General features: G+C 35.7%; 1 protein-coding gene and 2 non-coding genes across 3 annotated transcripts; 1 reads left to right on the top strand and 2 right to left on the bottom strand.

The window, feature by feature from the left end:
* Positions 1-6,420: 6,420 nt before the first annotated feature.
* LOC143614281 (U5 spliceosomal RNA) lies at positions 6,421-6,537 on the bottom strand. Its single transcript, XR_013150268.1, has one exon. It is a non-coding gene; the product is annotated as a U5 spliceosomal RNA (small nuclear RNA).
* Positions 6,538-7,246: 709 nt separating this feature from the next.
* On the bottom strand, positions 7,247-7,363 carry LOC143614280 (U5 spliceosomal RNA). The gene has a single exon (XR_013150267.1). It is a non-coding gene; the product is annotated as a U5 spliceosomal RNA (small nuclear RNA).
* Positions 7,364-9,350: 1,987 nt separating this feature from the next.
* LOC143614276 (putative plant SNARE 11) lies at positions 9,351-12,343 on the top strand. The gene is made up of 10 exons (XM_077087766.1): positions 9,351-9,581; positions 10,501-10,593; positions 10,704-10,797; positions 10,886-10,923; positions 10,995-11,083; positions 11,182-11,261; positions 11,361-11,417; positions 11,515-11,607; positions 11,705-11,779; positions 11,892-12,343. The coding sequence occupies exons 1-10, from the start codon at positions 9,502-9,504 to the stop codon at positions 11,976-11,978; spliced, it is 786 nt and encodes a 261-aa protein (XP_076943881.1). The 5' UTR covers positions 9,351-9,501; the 3' UTR covers positions 11,979-12,343.
* Positions 12,344-14,886: the final 2,543 nt, after the last annotated feature.

The raw sequence follows: 14,886 nt of genomic DNA on the forward strand, positions 1-14,886 counted from the left end.
AGATTTTCTGTATAATATATCATTCATTATAGTATATGGAATTACCTTTGTGCGAAAAGCTCTTGGGTTTTCGTCCTTGGGTATAACCCCATCCTGAATATATTCTTTGTGCGAAAAGCTCTTGGGTTTTCATCCTTGGGTATAACCCCATCCTGAATATATTCTTTGATTGGGATAATCCAAGAATTTTCACTATTCTCAGGATGCTTGGCTCCCACACCTTCGTCATCTTTTGATATTTCATTGACACCTTGCTCTTCTATTGTTGGGCTCAGGATATGTACGATAGGGATCTTGACACCTTCTTGTATCCTGAAGGATGAAGCTAAATATGCTAGGGTGTCTGCTTCAACATTCTATTCCCTAGGTACCTGCGAAATATCAAACATTTCGAAACACTTTGCTAATTTTTTGACTAGCTCTAGATATTTCATTAGTCTTTCTCCTCTAACAGTATATGAACCATTAAAATGATTAGTTAATAACAATGAATCAACATGTACTTGAATAAACCTGATTTTCATGTCGATTGCTAGTTGTAATCCTACTATCAAAGCTTCATATTCTGCCTCATTATTTGTGGCTTGAAATCCGCAGGATATGGATTGAGGTATAATGTCCCCCTGTGGCGATTTCAGCAGAATCCCGAGACCTGTTCCTCTGACATTTGAAGCACCATCAGTGTATAGAGTCCACTTATCTTTGGTTTCTTCAAGTTGTTGGACTTCCAAGTCTGCCTTTTCTTTAAGTTCAATGGTGAAATTAGCCACAAAGTCTGCTAATGCCTGGGATTTGATAGCAGTCCTAGGTTCATATGTTATATCATATGCACTTAGCTTTACTGCCCATTTTGCCATTCTACCTGACATTTCTGGTTTTCTCAAAACAGACTTAATAGGATAGTTAGTTTTAACACATATAGGGTGAGTTTCAAAATAATGTCTAAGTTTAGTAGATTCCATAATAAGGGCTAAAATTAATTTCTCAAGATAAGAATACCTGGTTTCAGCATCCAAAAGACTTTTACTTACATAATATATGGGGTGTTGTTGACCTTCGAGATCCTTAGCCAAAATAGTAGAGGAGCAGAAGAAAGATAAGCTTTTAAGGATGCTAAAGCTTCCTCATGCTTACTGGTTCACTCGAACCTCTTGTTTTTCTTCAGGATATCATAAAATTCTTTGCACTTTTCTGAGGATTTGGATATGAATCTATTGAGTGCCGCTATCCTGCCGGTTAGCCTTTGAACATCCTTGACTGATTCTGGGGATTTCAGATTCAGGATAGCTTGTATATGCTCTGGACTCGCCTCTATCCCCCTTTTGGTGACCATATATCCCAAGAACTTGCCAGCCTTCACTCTGAAATGGCATTTCGAAGGATTCAGCTTCATGTTGTATTTGTCGAGGATATCAAATGCTGTCTTGAGATCTTGAAGGTGATCTTTAGCTTTCTTGGACTTCACCACCATATCATCAATATAGACCTCCATTGTGTCCCCCTGTTGCTCTTTGAACATCATGTTAACTAACCTCTGATAGGTTGCACATGCATTTCTAAGTCCAAAGGGCATAGCAATATAACAATAAATACCTGTGGGAGTCATGAAGGCCGTATCTTCTTGATCTGAGGGCTCCATCTGGATTTGCTGAAATCCTGAGGGTGCGTCCATGAATGTCAATATCTCGTGGCCGGCTGTAGCATCAACCATTGAATCGATGTGTGGTAGAGGCGATGGATCTTTAGGACAAGCCTTGTTCAAGTCTGTGAAATCTACACAAACTCTCCATTTGCCATTCTTTTTCTGTACAACCACCACATTTGCTAACCATCGGGGGTATTGAACTTCCCTAATCATTTTTGCCTTCAAGAGTCTTTCTACTTCTTCTTGAATAATTATGTTTCTTTCAGGTGCAAATTTTCTTCTTTTTTGATGGATTGGCCTGAAAGAATTATCAATTCCAAGTTTATGTGTTATAATATCTTTGGAAATACCTGTCATATCTTCATGTTTTCATGCAAATGTTGACAGCCTTGACTTGAGGAAATCGAGCAATTTTGACTCAATATCCTCAGGAATGTTGGTTCCTATCAGCACTTTGACTTCAGGATCCTCGGGATAAAGAGGTACTTCTTTAATCTCTTTTTCCCTGGCCTCCATTACGCCTCGTGCTGGCTTCTGTAATTGCTACGCCTGCTGTGGTTTGGCAGTACACTTCATGGAAGAGTTGTAGCAATTCTTCGCGTCTTGTTGGTCACTAATGATTTTGATAACCCCCCACGGACTTGGGAGTTTCACACATTGGTGATAAGTGGAGGGAACTGCTTTCATATCATGTATCCAGGGCCTGCCTAATATAATATTGCCACAAGATAAACAGTCAATAACACAAAATTTTTGCATTTTATTTACCCCTTCGACATATATTGGGAGCTTAATCTCCCCAATAGTGTTCTTAGTTTCTCCACTGAATCCAACCAATACTGAGAAACTGGGGACAATCTCATCCTCAGGAATATTCATCTTTTTCAGCACATCTAATTGAATAATGTTGACAGAGCTTCCGCCATCTATGAGGATCCTGCGAACATAATGGTTAGCCACATATAAAGTTATTACCAAACTATCATGATGAGGATCCTGAACATCGACCCTATCACTTTCATCGAAGGATATAATCCTCTCTTTAGTGAGAATAGATGTCTTTGTTGGCCTGTCAGCCACTTCTAACTTTCTTTGGTCAGCGTTTCTCTTTGCAGAAGAATAAGAGGTTCCACAGATGTCGGATCCACCGGATATGAACATGATTGTTCTTGCATCTGCTGGTGGAAGAGTAGGCTTTTCAGGAATTTTCTCGGGATCCTGCTCTCTTCCCTTCTTCTTGCCAAGTAGCTCTTTCAGGTGGCCCTTGCTGAGAAGATAGCAGATCTCCCTTCTGAGTGCAATGCAATCATCATTCAAGTGCCCAAAGTCTTCGTGGAAGGCACACCATTTTGATTTGTCTTTCCAGGATCCTGGTCTCTCCGCTTTCCTTGGCCACCTGGCTTTTTCACCTAAATCCTGCATAGCACACATTAATCCACCAATATCTACAAAAAAACAATATTCAGAGATCTTAGGATATTCTTCATCATTTTCCTCATCTACTGCATTAATCCTGGGGTTATCAGGCTTGTAGTAAGGCTTTGCTCGATATGATTTTCCCGGGGATTCGGATTTCTTGTTCGTCTGATCATACTTCGGGATATCGAGCTTAGAGTTTTTCTTGACATCTTCTAGCCTGATAAACCTCAGAGCTCTGCTTCTTGCTTCATCTAATGACCTGCATGGAGTCATAACAAGATCATCATAGAAAGAGGAGCCTTTTTCTAACCCCAACTTGAGAGCTTCCACTGCTGAAGCTGGGTTTAGATTCGGGATTTCCAGCGACTCCTTACTAAACCTGGTAATAAAATCTCTCAAAGATTTCCCGGGATTCTGGGTAACCCTATAAAGATCACATGTCATTTTCTCAAAAGTTCTATTGCAAGAAAACTGGTTATTAAACATGTTAACTAAATGAGAAAAAGAATTGATAGTGTTAGGAGGAATACTCAGTAGCCATTTCATGGCTGCTCCGGTCAAGGTAGACCCAAACCCTTTGCAAAGACATGCCTCTTTGATTTCCATAGGGATTGGATTGATCTCCATACGTTCTCTATATTGTGCGACGTGTTCCTTGGGATCCATTGAGCCATCATATAGTTTCATATTTGGGGTTTGAAACCGTTTTGGGATCTGTACGTCGCTAATTGATGGCACAAACCGGGATATCCTGTGACTATCAGTGGGAACTTCAGTTATGGGACGGATTATGCCAGGAACATTCGATATCATGTCCTTAAACTTCTGCAATTCTCGAGCTAAACTTGAACTTATGTCTGCATCCTGTAAAAATCCTTGGTTAGCGTTAAGTGGAATATTATTGAAAAAGTTACCCTGATTAACATTCTGAGGAGCGGTCTGGGCGTTGTATCTCGTATTCCTAAACATAGTATTTCCAGGGTAGGTAAGCGGAGCAGTTGGAGTGTTAGCCTGCATCGGTTTAAAGTCTCCCTGGTGCACATCAGAGGATCCTGAGGGCTGTTGAGCTTGAGCTAATCCTGAAGATACCGCCTGATGATAAGGACCAGCCTGATGGAGCAATCCTGAAGATCGGATTGTTGAAACAATCCTGAGGATCCAGACTGCTGGAACAATCCTGAGGGTCCTCCCAGCTGCGACAATCCTGAGGATCCTGCATGTTGAAAGGGCCCAGCAGATGACGCATACGGGTATCCTTGAGATACAGATAAGTGCAATCCCGCAGACCCCAAATGCTGGAAAAATGGGGGTCCAGAGTTGTACGCCGTGGTCGGCTCTGGATGCACCAATCCTGGGGATCCTGGAGGAGTGAAATCCAGAGATCTCGGGATTAGTGGTGTGAATTTTTCCGCCGGCTTCTTGGCTTTCTTGAAATCTTCTAGTTCCCTCACGAGCATCTGGTTGGTCTTGTTCTGGCGATCCATCTGTTTCTGTAACCGTCTGTACAGAGACAGAAGGTCGTTGTTAGACACCATGATGGGATCCTGGGAAGATGGTTTCGATCCCGAGAACACAGGAGCAACAGTCTTCTTTTGGACGTTATCAGGCTTCTTCGGGATACCACCAGTAGGAGGAGGCATGGGGGGCCTCGCTGAGGATTCTGAGGCTGCGGCAGAAGATGAAACAATCTTGGGTTGTGAAGACATGTTGTGGATATTGAGAGTAGGGTTTCGTTTGAGAATGAATAATGATCAAAGCACCGTTTTCCCCACGGTGGGCGCCAAATTGTTTCGGTCAAAAATTGACAAAGCAACTTTTGATCAAATTAGTGCGTGAGGTGAAGTGCTTAATGATGGTGATATCGAACACAAAGATATGATTACGAGTGAAAAAAACCCTTGATTATGATAATATTCGTTTAGGTCAAGAGTTTACAACGTAATCTTTAGTCGAATCTCTTCGGTTAAAGATTATGAACTTAACTTTTGGTCGAATTACGCTTGATTATTATGATCTCCGGCACAAAAAACCCCCGGACGGTGAAAACTATCACCGTCGATATTATTAATAACAAAACCAATGATTACAAAGGTTGGAGCTGATTAGTAATCGTGAACTAACTGATACAATGAGTACTAGCTGCTAAACAAGTGAATGTGTGTGACCTATCGATTCTATCAACTCAATATATAATAAGAAGATTACAACTGTTATTCCGATTATTCCGGAAACCCTAGACTACTTCTTCAACAAGCCGTTACTGCCCACGTTGTTTGTTGACGAAGTTCAAGTAGCATTCCGTTGCAATCCACGTTCTTATAAACATATTTAACACGTGCTCTTATCTGCAAAACAGTTAGATAATATAGAACAATTGAATTAGTCAACGTACCTTCCTCAGAATAACAGCTTAAGTCAACATCCTTAAGTTAGGCTTAATTTCGAGGATAAAAATCCACACCCAACACGTTATATGAATCATTAATACACCTTACCATTAAGTCAATGACATTCTCGATCCTTATACTAGCGATATTTTTGTCCAATTAAGCAAAGTTTAGGTAAATCAAAGATTGTTAAAGATAGGATTGCAAACTAGCATAACCGAGAGCTCGGCCAAAGGTTGAACTTGATTTGATAAATCGACAATTTTTCTATTAGACTATATTATTATTAGGTATTATATTACACTTATAATACCTAATAATAATATAGTCTAATATTTTCATGGTACAAGTTTGAGTAACATAGAGGAAGATTCGAGTTTAACTCGGGAAACATAAATCTCTTGAAATTTCAAAAAGGTAAATTAAAAACATTAGAGAAAATTATACCCTCTAATAAAAAAACTCAATATTATTCTACTTGAACAAGTTAATAATAACTCAAAAAGAAGTGTATATTGTTTGTCACCACTCTATGAAATAGTTATTTTATGTTACATAGGACTTAAAAGACCTCTATAAGATTTCAAATCTAGTTCTTATAAGCGTAGAAGTTAGAACTAGACTCGTTATATATTTTGTTCTTGTTTTTAGACCGTTATATTCAATTTGGAATCAAAAGGATTTCCAACATGAAGTTTTCAATCTTTATATTTCAATTAAGTATCGGTATACACAGCAAGTGAACTTTTAAAAAGTTGACTCATCATGTGTTCAATTGAGGTGGTGTTATCATGCTTAACAGTGTAAAAATTAATTCGATTACCGGAGTTATCATTCATTTAACTAAAATATATTAAAATCAAGTTATGTCAGCTAACTAAAATACATTATTAAACTTAAGTATTCTCAACTGAAAACAAAAACAAAAGCAAAAATTAGAGCTTAAGGTTTTACTAAAGAATTGGTTGGAGCCCTTGTGTAGTAAGGACTCTACGAAAATTAAGGTATGCCATTATTTGCAACGAATACATGGTATTCTTTAGTAAAAGGCGAAAGAATAGTTCGCTTTGTATTCATTGCATGGCTGTGTGGCTTTTGAACACATATTTGATTGCTTTTTATAATAGCTTCCACCCCTTTTGGTTTTTAAGCAACCAATGTGGGACGAAACCTCAACCCCTCACTACTGGACCTCTAACAGTTGGTGAAGAACGTAACAAAATAAGTTAATATGTTTTTCTTCATTTGGCCTAACCTAAGTCTTTGATAAATTTTGTTGTAAAATAAAAAAAAGACATGCATTTTTGAAAGTGTTGTAAATGGGATTGCTAATCTTGCATTCGATTTCTTGAAATTAATGTTTGTTGTTTACAACCATGGATTCGTAATTCGTTATGTCATAAGTCTGTCTTATACAATCATAACTCAAAATAAGGTAAACCAAGCGTCTACAACTAGAAACAACCATAAAATGATTTAAATGCATAACTACTAATCCTGAATTGTCTAATGGATGCCATAACATAATTTCGAATTTAGTCAAATTGTGTTCATATGTAAGGAATGAGATATGAATCATGAATAAGTTATATATAACCTTGTATAACAAGTTGTCGTTCTTCCATCGGGGATGTCAAAAGATAACTATGGATATTAGATGAAAAAAAATAGCCAAGCGATTGAATCCCCACTTTTAGACAAAGCTTAAACTAGTTAGCTCAAACGGGTTCAAAGATATATCTAGTTTGATAATTTTGAACATATGTGAAACATTGAACTAAAAGAAATTGGTTGGAGCCCTTGGTTAGAAGGGACTCTCCAAAAATTGGGGTATGCCATTATTTACAACGAACACACGGTATTCTTTAGTAAAAGGCGAAAGAATAGTTCGCTTTGTGTTCATTGCATGGCTGCGTGATTTTGAGACATGTATCTGCTTGCTTTATATAATAACTTCGACCCCTTTTGTTTCTTTAAGTAACCAATGTGGGATAAACCCCAACCCCACACTTCAAGGCTCAAGCAAATCATAAAGCAGGCTCAAGAAGATATTCTACCAGTTAACAAATTGTTTTATATTTGTTCAGCCTTTGATTTGATTGCTTGGTCACACTAGTTAAGCTTTCACTCACTTCATCAAACTTTTTTTTAATCAAAATTGGGTTTATGTAACCGTGAATCAAAAAAGTGTTTATAGAAAAGAAAACATGTAGGTATGGTATATGAGGCAGTTAAGTTATGTGACCACATAATCCATAACCGTCTCAATGAACAAGTGTTTATAACGTTCTCATAGCTCGCTACTTAAAAATGTTATGCATTAAACACACCCTCTCTCTATAAATGTGCTATGTGAGAATTTGATTGAAAAGTGAAATGCACAACAAAAGCATTATGAAAAGAAAAACGGATAAATTATACATGATAGTTGTCAATAATCCTTGACTCTGTTATATGGGTTAAGTGTAAGGCAAAGGGGATATATGAGGGTTCGAACCACACATGTGGCAAAACTTTGTGGAAACCTCCGAGGGGTCCCAGTTTAATTCCAACTAGTGTATGTCAGTAATAGGGGGACTAGCCCATTGTTCTAAGATTCAAACTCAAGTAAAAAGGGGTCGTAAGTGTTATAACTTTTTAGAAGAGATACTGCTACCACCAAATGAACGACGTAAATAATATTTATGTAGTAAGAATTTTAATACACAATACACAACTAGGTAAAGCTTTGCGTGGAGAACATAAAGGTGTGTTGGTGGGTCATGGAAAGTCTTTGATGACAATCCTTTGGGTTATTGAGTAAAGCATTCTTTTTTGTTGGGTCATTTTCTTTTAGTCTTGACTGTACAAGCGATTAGCTCGTGTGTCCATATTGACGTGTCACGTTGAATTAGACCTAGTAGGTACGTCTCATTTTGGATATACAAAGCAAGAATTCGTTTTGAGAAAAAAACTTTTATTTTGTTATACATTCTTTACTAACCTTAAAAATGTCACGAAACATATTTTTTAAAGCACTAATTAAACTCTTTATTTGAGAAACGGTTAATATGTTTTTCACAACCAAGTTAATGATATATGCAATACATTGACTATGAGAAAACCTCCCGTCACAAATCAGTTCGTATTATAATTTAAAATTTTGAACCACGTTTATATTATTTGAGTTGTTATCAAAAGATACTGAATATATATTGGCTTGTAACAAATGTATTACACAATCATGGGCGGACCTTAGTCGGGGCGGCAAGGGGTTATGGTCCACTTGGTTTTGGGTTCTGTAGTATGGTATATAGCTCATATCTTTGACCACTCCTATTCAAAAACCTATATTTTAAGGTCCATATTTTATATATAAGAACATGTTATTTTCTCGGGACTTACAATCTTTATTTGATTAAAAAAATGTTGCTTTAAATGTATAAACTTATGATTAATCAAAAATTTCTAACCCCTCCAATGTAAATGTTCAACTTACACCACTATACCAATCCAAAATATAAAAACGTATCCGTGTTATGTGAATATCCAAATAATCCAAACTTACGCTTCATCATTTGTCATGTATCGAGAATAACCCAATGTGAGCATTCCATATAGTTATGGATGGACTATGTCATCGGTTCTATTTGTCTAGTGTGATCTTAAACAGTCAAACTTAAAAATAAAATAATTAAATAAACGTGTCAGCATGAAGTTAGATACTAAAAGATCCAATAAACATAACACATCTAGTCCATGGACCCACTCATCGGTTTAAACGGCCGAAACTTAGGGCCTCGGTTTAGTACAACACTTACTGCACCGAGTACAACAAATTTAAGTCCATCAATAACAAAATCACTCGTTAATTCACAGCTCACAATTACCTAGCTGTCTTATTATTATTATTATTATTATTATTCATCTCTCATACACAATTACTATGCAGAGCATCCTGTACAAATCTAATTAATTCAAATTCAAACTCAGCAGTTTCCGGTCAGATCTATAATATATCCGACCCGCATTGCTCTTATCTAATTACTTCATCACTTCATAACTTGAATCATGGCCTCTTCCATTGCGGCCATTAGCGAAGAGCTTGGCGAGATTGACGGACAGATTGCTGATATTTTTCGAGCACTTTCGTAAGCACTTTATTATTATTATTATTATTATTATTATTATTATTATTATTTGAATTTTGTTATGTTGTTAGAAGTGGATTATTATATTTATAATAATAATAATGTAGATGCGTATGTCGGTATGTTAATTAGTAGAATCTAGATCTTAGGGTTAACAGGATTGGGATAATAGAGACAGTTAGATGTTTAATTCGATGCGCCTGAGCTTGCGGAAAATAAAGCGAATGCTCTTTAGAGCATGATGTGTGGGATTGAGTTTGAAAACAACTTATTGGCGTATTGCTTTTTTCAAAAAAACAATAAGTTAAAAAAGTGTTTGGCAAAAGCCACAAATCCTGGCTTTTTGATGCAACCGATAAGTCAATAAGCCGAAACGATAAGTAATAAAAGAGAGATAATTCTCAAATAAGTAGAAATGTTATTGAATTCTCAATGCTGTAACGAGATTTCTAAATTTGGCAAACCTTTTTCGAAATTACAAAACAAAAGTCGAAAGATGAAATTTGGAGAGGTTAGAATGTTGTGAAACTTGGGGAAGAACTCTCCTCTGGTGGAATTGAGTGCCTAAATGGGCCTGGCAGCTTTTCCACAGGTCCGGCTCGTCGAGACCTTTCCGTTGACTGGTAATAGGCCCCGTAGTTCCGATCGTAGCTCAAGTTATGCCTTTTTTTTAAGTTTGGGCCCTTTCAGCCCTGTCAAGCTGGTCCATGTAAGAGTCTACTAACTCTTGGATGAGCTCCTCATCATTTAGTTTGATGAGTTAATTATAACCATCTATTGTGTGTTAGAAGTTTATGCTGTAATGCATAATGTTTAGATAGACAAAAGTAGAATTGTTGGTTATTAGAATAATGTTGTTGTGTTTTTCATTAAGCTTAAAACTTTTAAATGTGAAAATTGTGAATCAATTTTGACACAGAAATGGATTTCAAAAGTTTGAGAAGATCAAAGATGCAAGCAGGCAGAGTAGGCAGTTGGAAGAACTCACTGGAAAGATGCGCGAATGTAAAAGGTAACTTTTGATTATTTGATAAGTTACCATTATCTCTGTTACTTAACTACATACTTTGAAGAGTACATGATTTTTTAGTCTGCACTAATGTACATGATTTTTGTATCCAGGCTTATTAAAGAGTTTGATAGAGAAGTCAAGGAATTAGAACAAACAGTTGATCCTGATACCAGCAAGATACTGAATGAGAAAAAACAATCAATGGTGCAGTTTCATTTCAAATATCGTTTGTGCTACAATACACATGAGTGAATTGTTCTATATATGATTAACATATTCCACTTTTATCCAGGTCAAAGAGTTGAATTCATACGTTGCACTGAAAAAACAGTAAGTCCTAAAGTCTTCATGTGCACATTACTTAACATCATGATTCATTTGTGTTTTGTTGGATGATCTAGATATGCAACCAACATTCAAAATAAATGTGTCGATCTCTTTGGTGGGCCCGCTGAAGGGTTTGAAGAAGATAACGGCTTGCAAGCCTCATGTAAGAACCTGGTACCAATTTAATCAGCAATTATATTTATATTTTATCTCATCTCGCCACTTACCAGTAACACTTAAGCGATTATTTTAATATTTTAGCTATGACAAATCAGCAACTAATGGACCATGGTCATCAAATGATGGATGAAACTGACCAAGTTATTGAACGGTCAAAAAAGGTTAGTATCTTGTAGAAACAATATATTAATGCAATAATATCCATGTCACGTTTTGTTTATAGTTATGTTAATTTTATACTCTTGACATGTTTTTAACAGGTGGTTCATGAGACAATAAATGTAGGAACCGAGACTGCAGCAGCACTCAAAGCACAAGTATGTTATATTGTTATGATGTTATCTTACATTCTTACCGTGTTGAATCGTTTGTTTTTCAAAACATATGGAAAATAATATAATTGGCCATTTTCAGACAGAGCAAATGAGTAGAATTGTTAATGAACTTGATTCAATCCATTTTTCCATCAAGAAAGCTTCTCAATTAGTGAAGGAAATTGGTAGGCAGGTCAATCTCTAAACTATACACAACCTTATTTATTATTATTTTTTAATTTATTCTATTTTTTGTTCATTCTAGTTGCTCACTTAAACTTGCTGTGTAGGTTGCAACTGATCGATGCATCATGGCTTTGCTCTTCCTTATTGTGGTTGGTGTAATATCTATTATTATTGTGAAGGTACATTCCTACTTCTAATATCTTAATTTTCGTCATTGCACAATAACTAAATAAATAATATTTAAGACATAATGATTAATTTTTATCTAATGCTATGCTCTCTAAATTGCAGCTTGTTCATCCAAACAACAAAGACATTCGCGATATTTCTGGATTAGCCCCTCGTGCAAACAGAAGACTTTTATGGATCGTTGATTAACGGTATCAAAAGCATAAGTTCACATCTAAATGGACTTATTCAGGTAAAACTCCATTTGATTACAAGGAAACAGACTGCAAAACATGTGATTTTTTGCATATTTCACCGACCAATATTTGTTTTCTGTTAGCAAGTTTTTGTTTGAGAAAGTTGTCGCCTTTTTGGATCGCGAGAGATTGTATAAATGAAAAACGTAAAAGACATTGTACACGTGTTGTGTACCATTGCTGTTTGAGTGCATGAGTGAGAAACGAAAGTACTACCTTAATTACTGTGTGGATGTCTTGTCAGTACTGTTGTACCAAGTGAGCGATATGTATAAACGGATCATGTATAAGAGCGTGTATCCACTGCCTCAATTTTATTTTATTTTTGTATGTCCATTTAGTATGCATTGTCAGTTCTTGAAGTGTTTTAGCAATCTAGTCTGTTATTGCAAGCCATCTGATTAAACAATAAGAACATTCACATCCGAATTGGTAAATCATGCCTTCCAGATTAACCGCTTCATCCGATTCTTTATACTTTTCCTTATTTTAAATTATAAGGATTACAAAGGATTTCTTACATTTAACAATCAATGTTCATCCATTATAACTTTTTTGTCAATGGAAGACGCAAAAAGAATGGTAAAAGTTGATTTAAAGGGCATTATTTAATTGAATAGAGGTAAATACGTAGAATAGTATGCGGGTTTTGTTTCTTAATTTGTTTTAGTTGATAAGATATATGCGTTTTTTAGTTAATTGTTAAGGATATGAGTAAGAACTTGGATATGAATGCTCTAAGAAGAATATGTGATATAGAAGAGTTTTTTTTTCTTTTCTTTTTGGAATTAATTAGGGTTGTTTTAATGTACCCTACCTCCCTTTTAGTAGTATTCTTCCAATTTCATAATATTAGAGTAAAAGGACAACACAATCCTTTTGTTTTGGAGTTTGATGAAAATTTAGAGGGGATATGTTTAGACAAATGCATGTTCCACTCTTATGAATCTAGTGTATGGATATGCGCATGTGGCCCAATCACTATCATAACTATAGTTTTGTTATTATTTGTCTACCGGGCCCTATGGCAAACCGATCACTTTAACGTGGAGCATACTCTAATGTAATGTAGAGTGCACAAATCGGGTTTTTCAAATACCCGAGTTCGGGTATGAAATGGGTTTGGGTATGAAATCGGGTTCGGGTGTGAGCGGGTATTGGAAAATCGGGTATTGGCAATATCTGGGTGAGGTTTGGGTCCAAGTATTGTCTCTAAAAACCATACCCTATGTATCGGGTCAAGTATAGAACTGGGTATTTGAATACCCTATTTCCGGGTATTAAAAAAAAACCCTAATATTGGGTTTTTTCGCATTTTTTTCCAGGTATAGATTGGAATTTTATGGAGTTGCACTTTTTAGAGGTATTTTTCAGATACTTTTCAGGTATAGATCGGGTATTTGAAAAAACCGGTTTCAGGTATTGGAAAAACCCGGTTCCGGGTATGAAACCAGTTCCGGTTTCGGGTATTACCGGTACAAATAGGTCCGGTTCGGGTATGAGTTCGGGTATTAAAAACCCGAGTATAATAAAAACTGGTTCTGGGTTTTTTTCGAATCCAGTTTCAAGTTCAAGTTTTTCTATCATCTCTACTCTAATGAGTGAACCACACAAATGTCCATAACTTGATCATAATTATAAACCATTAAAGATATGGTTTTTTGGTTGAAATCATTTATGGATTTAGTACACGTTTGCATATTTATGAAAAGTGTTTCGATTCGGGTGTGAACTTTCAATTAATAAAAATTAAGCTATTTTGATAATCGTTTCGAACTAAGTTTTACATCAATCTCGTATCCTCATTCCGATCAAATGCTCTAATACGTTAGCTCGAAATTCAGAACAAAATATAACGTCGTTAAGTCCTATTTAACGGAGAACCACTGGGGGCCAACTTTTTTAATAATTGGGACCACAGTGGCTATAAACTAACTTGAGGTTATTATCGGCCAATATAATTTTTTAAAGGTTATTAAATCTAATAAACCTTAATCAAAAGCTTCACTTTGAATTGAAAAAAGTTCAGAAGTAAACCACATAAGCTACAAAAAAAATAACAAACAAACACTTTATTCTTACAATGAAAGTATTAAAGGTTAATCAATGCGATGAAAAATTCGTTACATGTAAAATATTATATGTTTTTGCTAGTTTAATTAAAAAGTTATAAAATAATATATATTCTTTTTATAAAAGGAGCCAGATTTTAAATATTTATTGTTATTAAATTAGTGAACACCACGATGGGAACCGACAGTCCGAAAGCAAGGAGAAGTTGAAGTTGCAAAAGTACGATACACATTTTGTGAAAGTCATCTGTTACTTTAGAGGCGGAAATGCGTATACCGTGTGGACCGCACCTGTTTCTTTCTACTGATTGTTTTTATCGAAATTTTAAATTACACTCCGCATCATTTTAACTATATTCTTATGCTTATTTACAGTCTATTATAAATTAATTAGTTTATTAAAACAAATAATTTTAGCTTTTGAATAATTAAAATGGAAACTATTATCCAACCAAAAAATACAATAGCAATTGCACTATTAGACGCGCACGCTCTTGTTCATGGTAATAATATTTACGAAACCGACATGATGCACAAATAAACAAATAGGTTTTTGTGTTAGATGTACAAACCGACTAAGAATGAAAAACGGATATTAGGGTTTGGTAGTGTGTATGAGATTAGTTTAATATTATTTGAGTATGAGTCTAATATGATATTAAGTGATACAACCAGAAATGCATATTGGTTTATTTGAACCATAGTGGTACATTTTCTTTTAACTTTTATTTTATTATATTTTTTTTCTATGGTAATACAATAATAATAAGAAAAACCATTCATTTGTAT

The sequence above is a fragment of the Bidens hawaiensis genome, unplaced genomic scaffold (assembly GCF_021521415.1).
Source record: "Bidens hawaiensis isolate Kalapana, Puna unplaced genomic scaffold, B.hawaiensis_p1.1 tig00039535_1, whole genome shotgun sequence".
NCBI lineage: Eukaryota > Viridiplantae > Streptophyta > Magnoliopsida > Asterales > Asteraceae > Bidens > Bidens hawaiensis.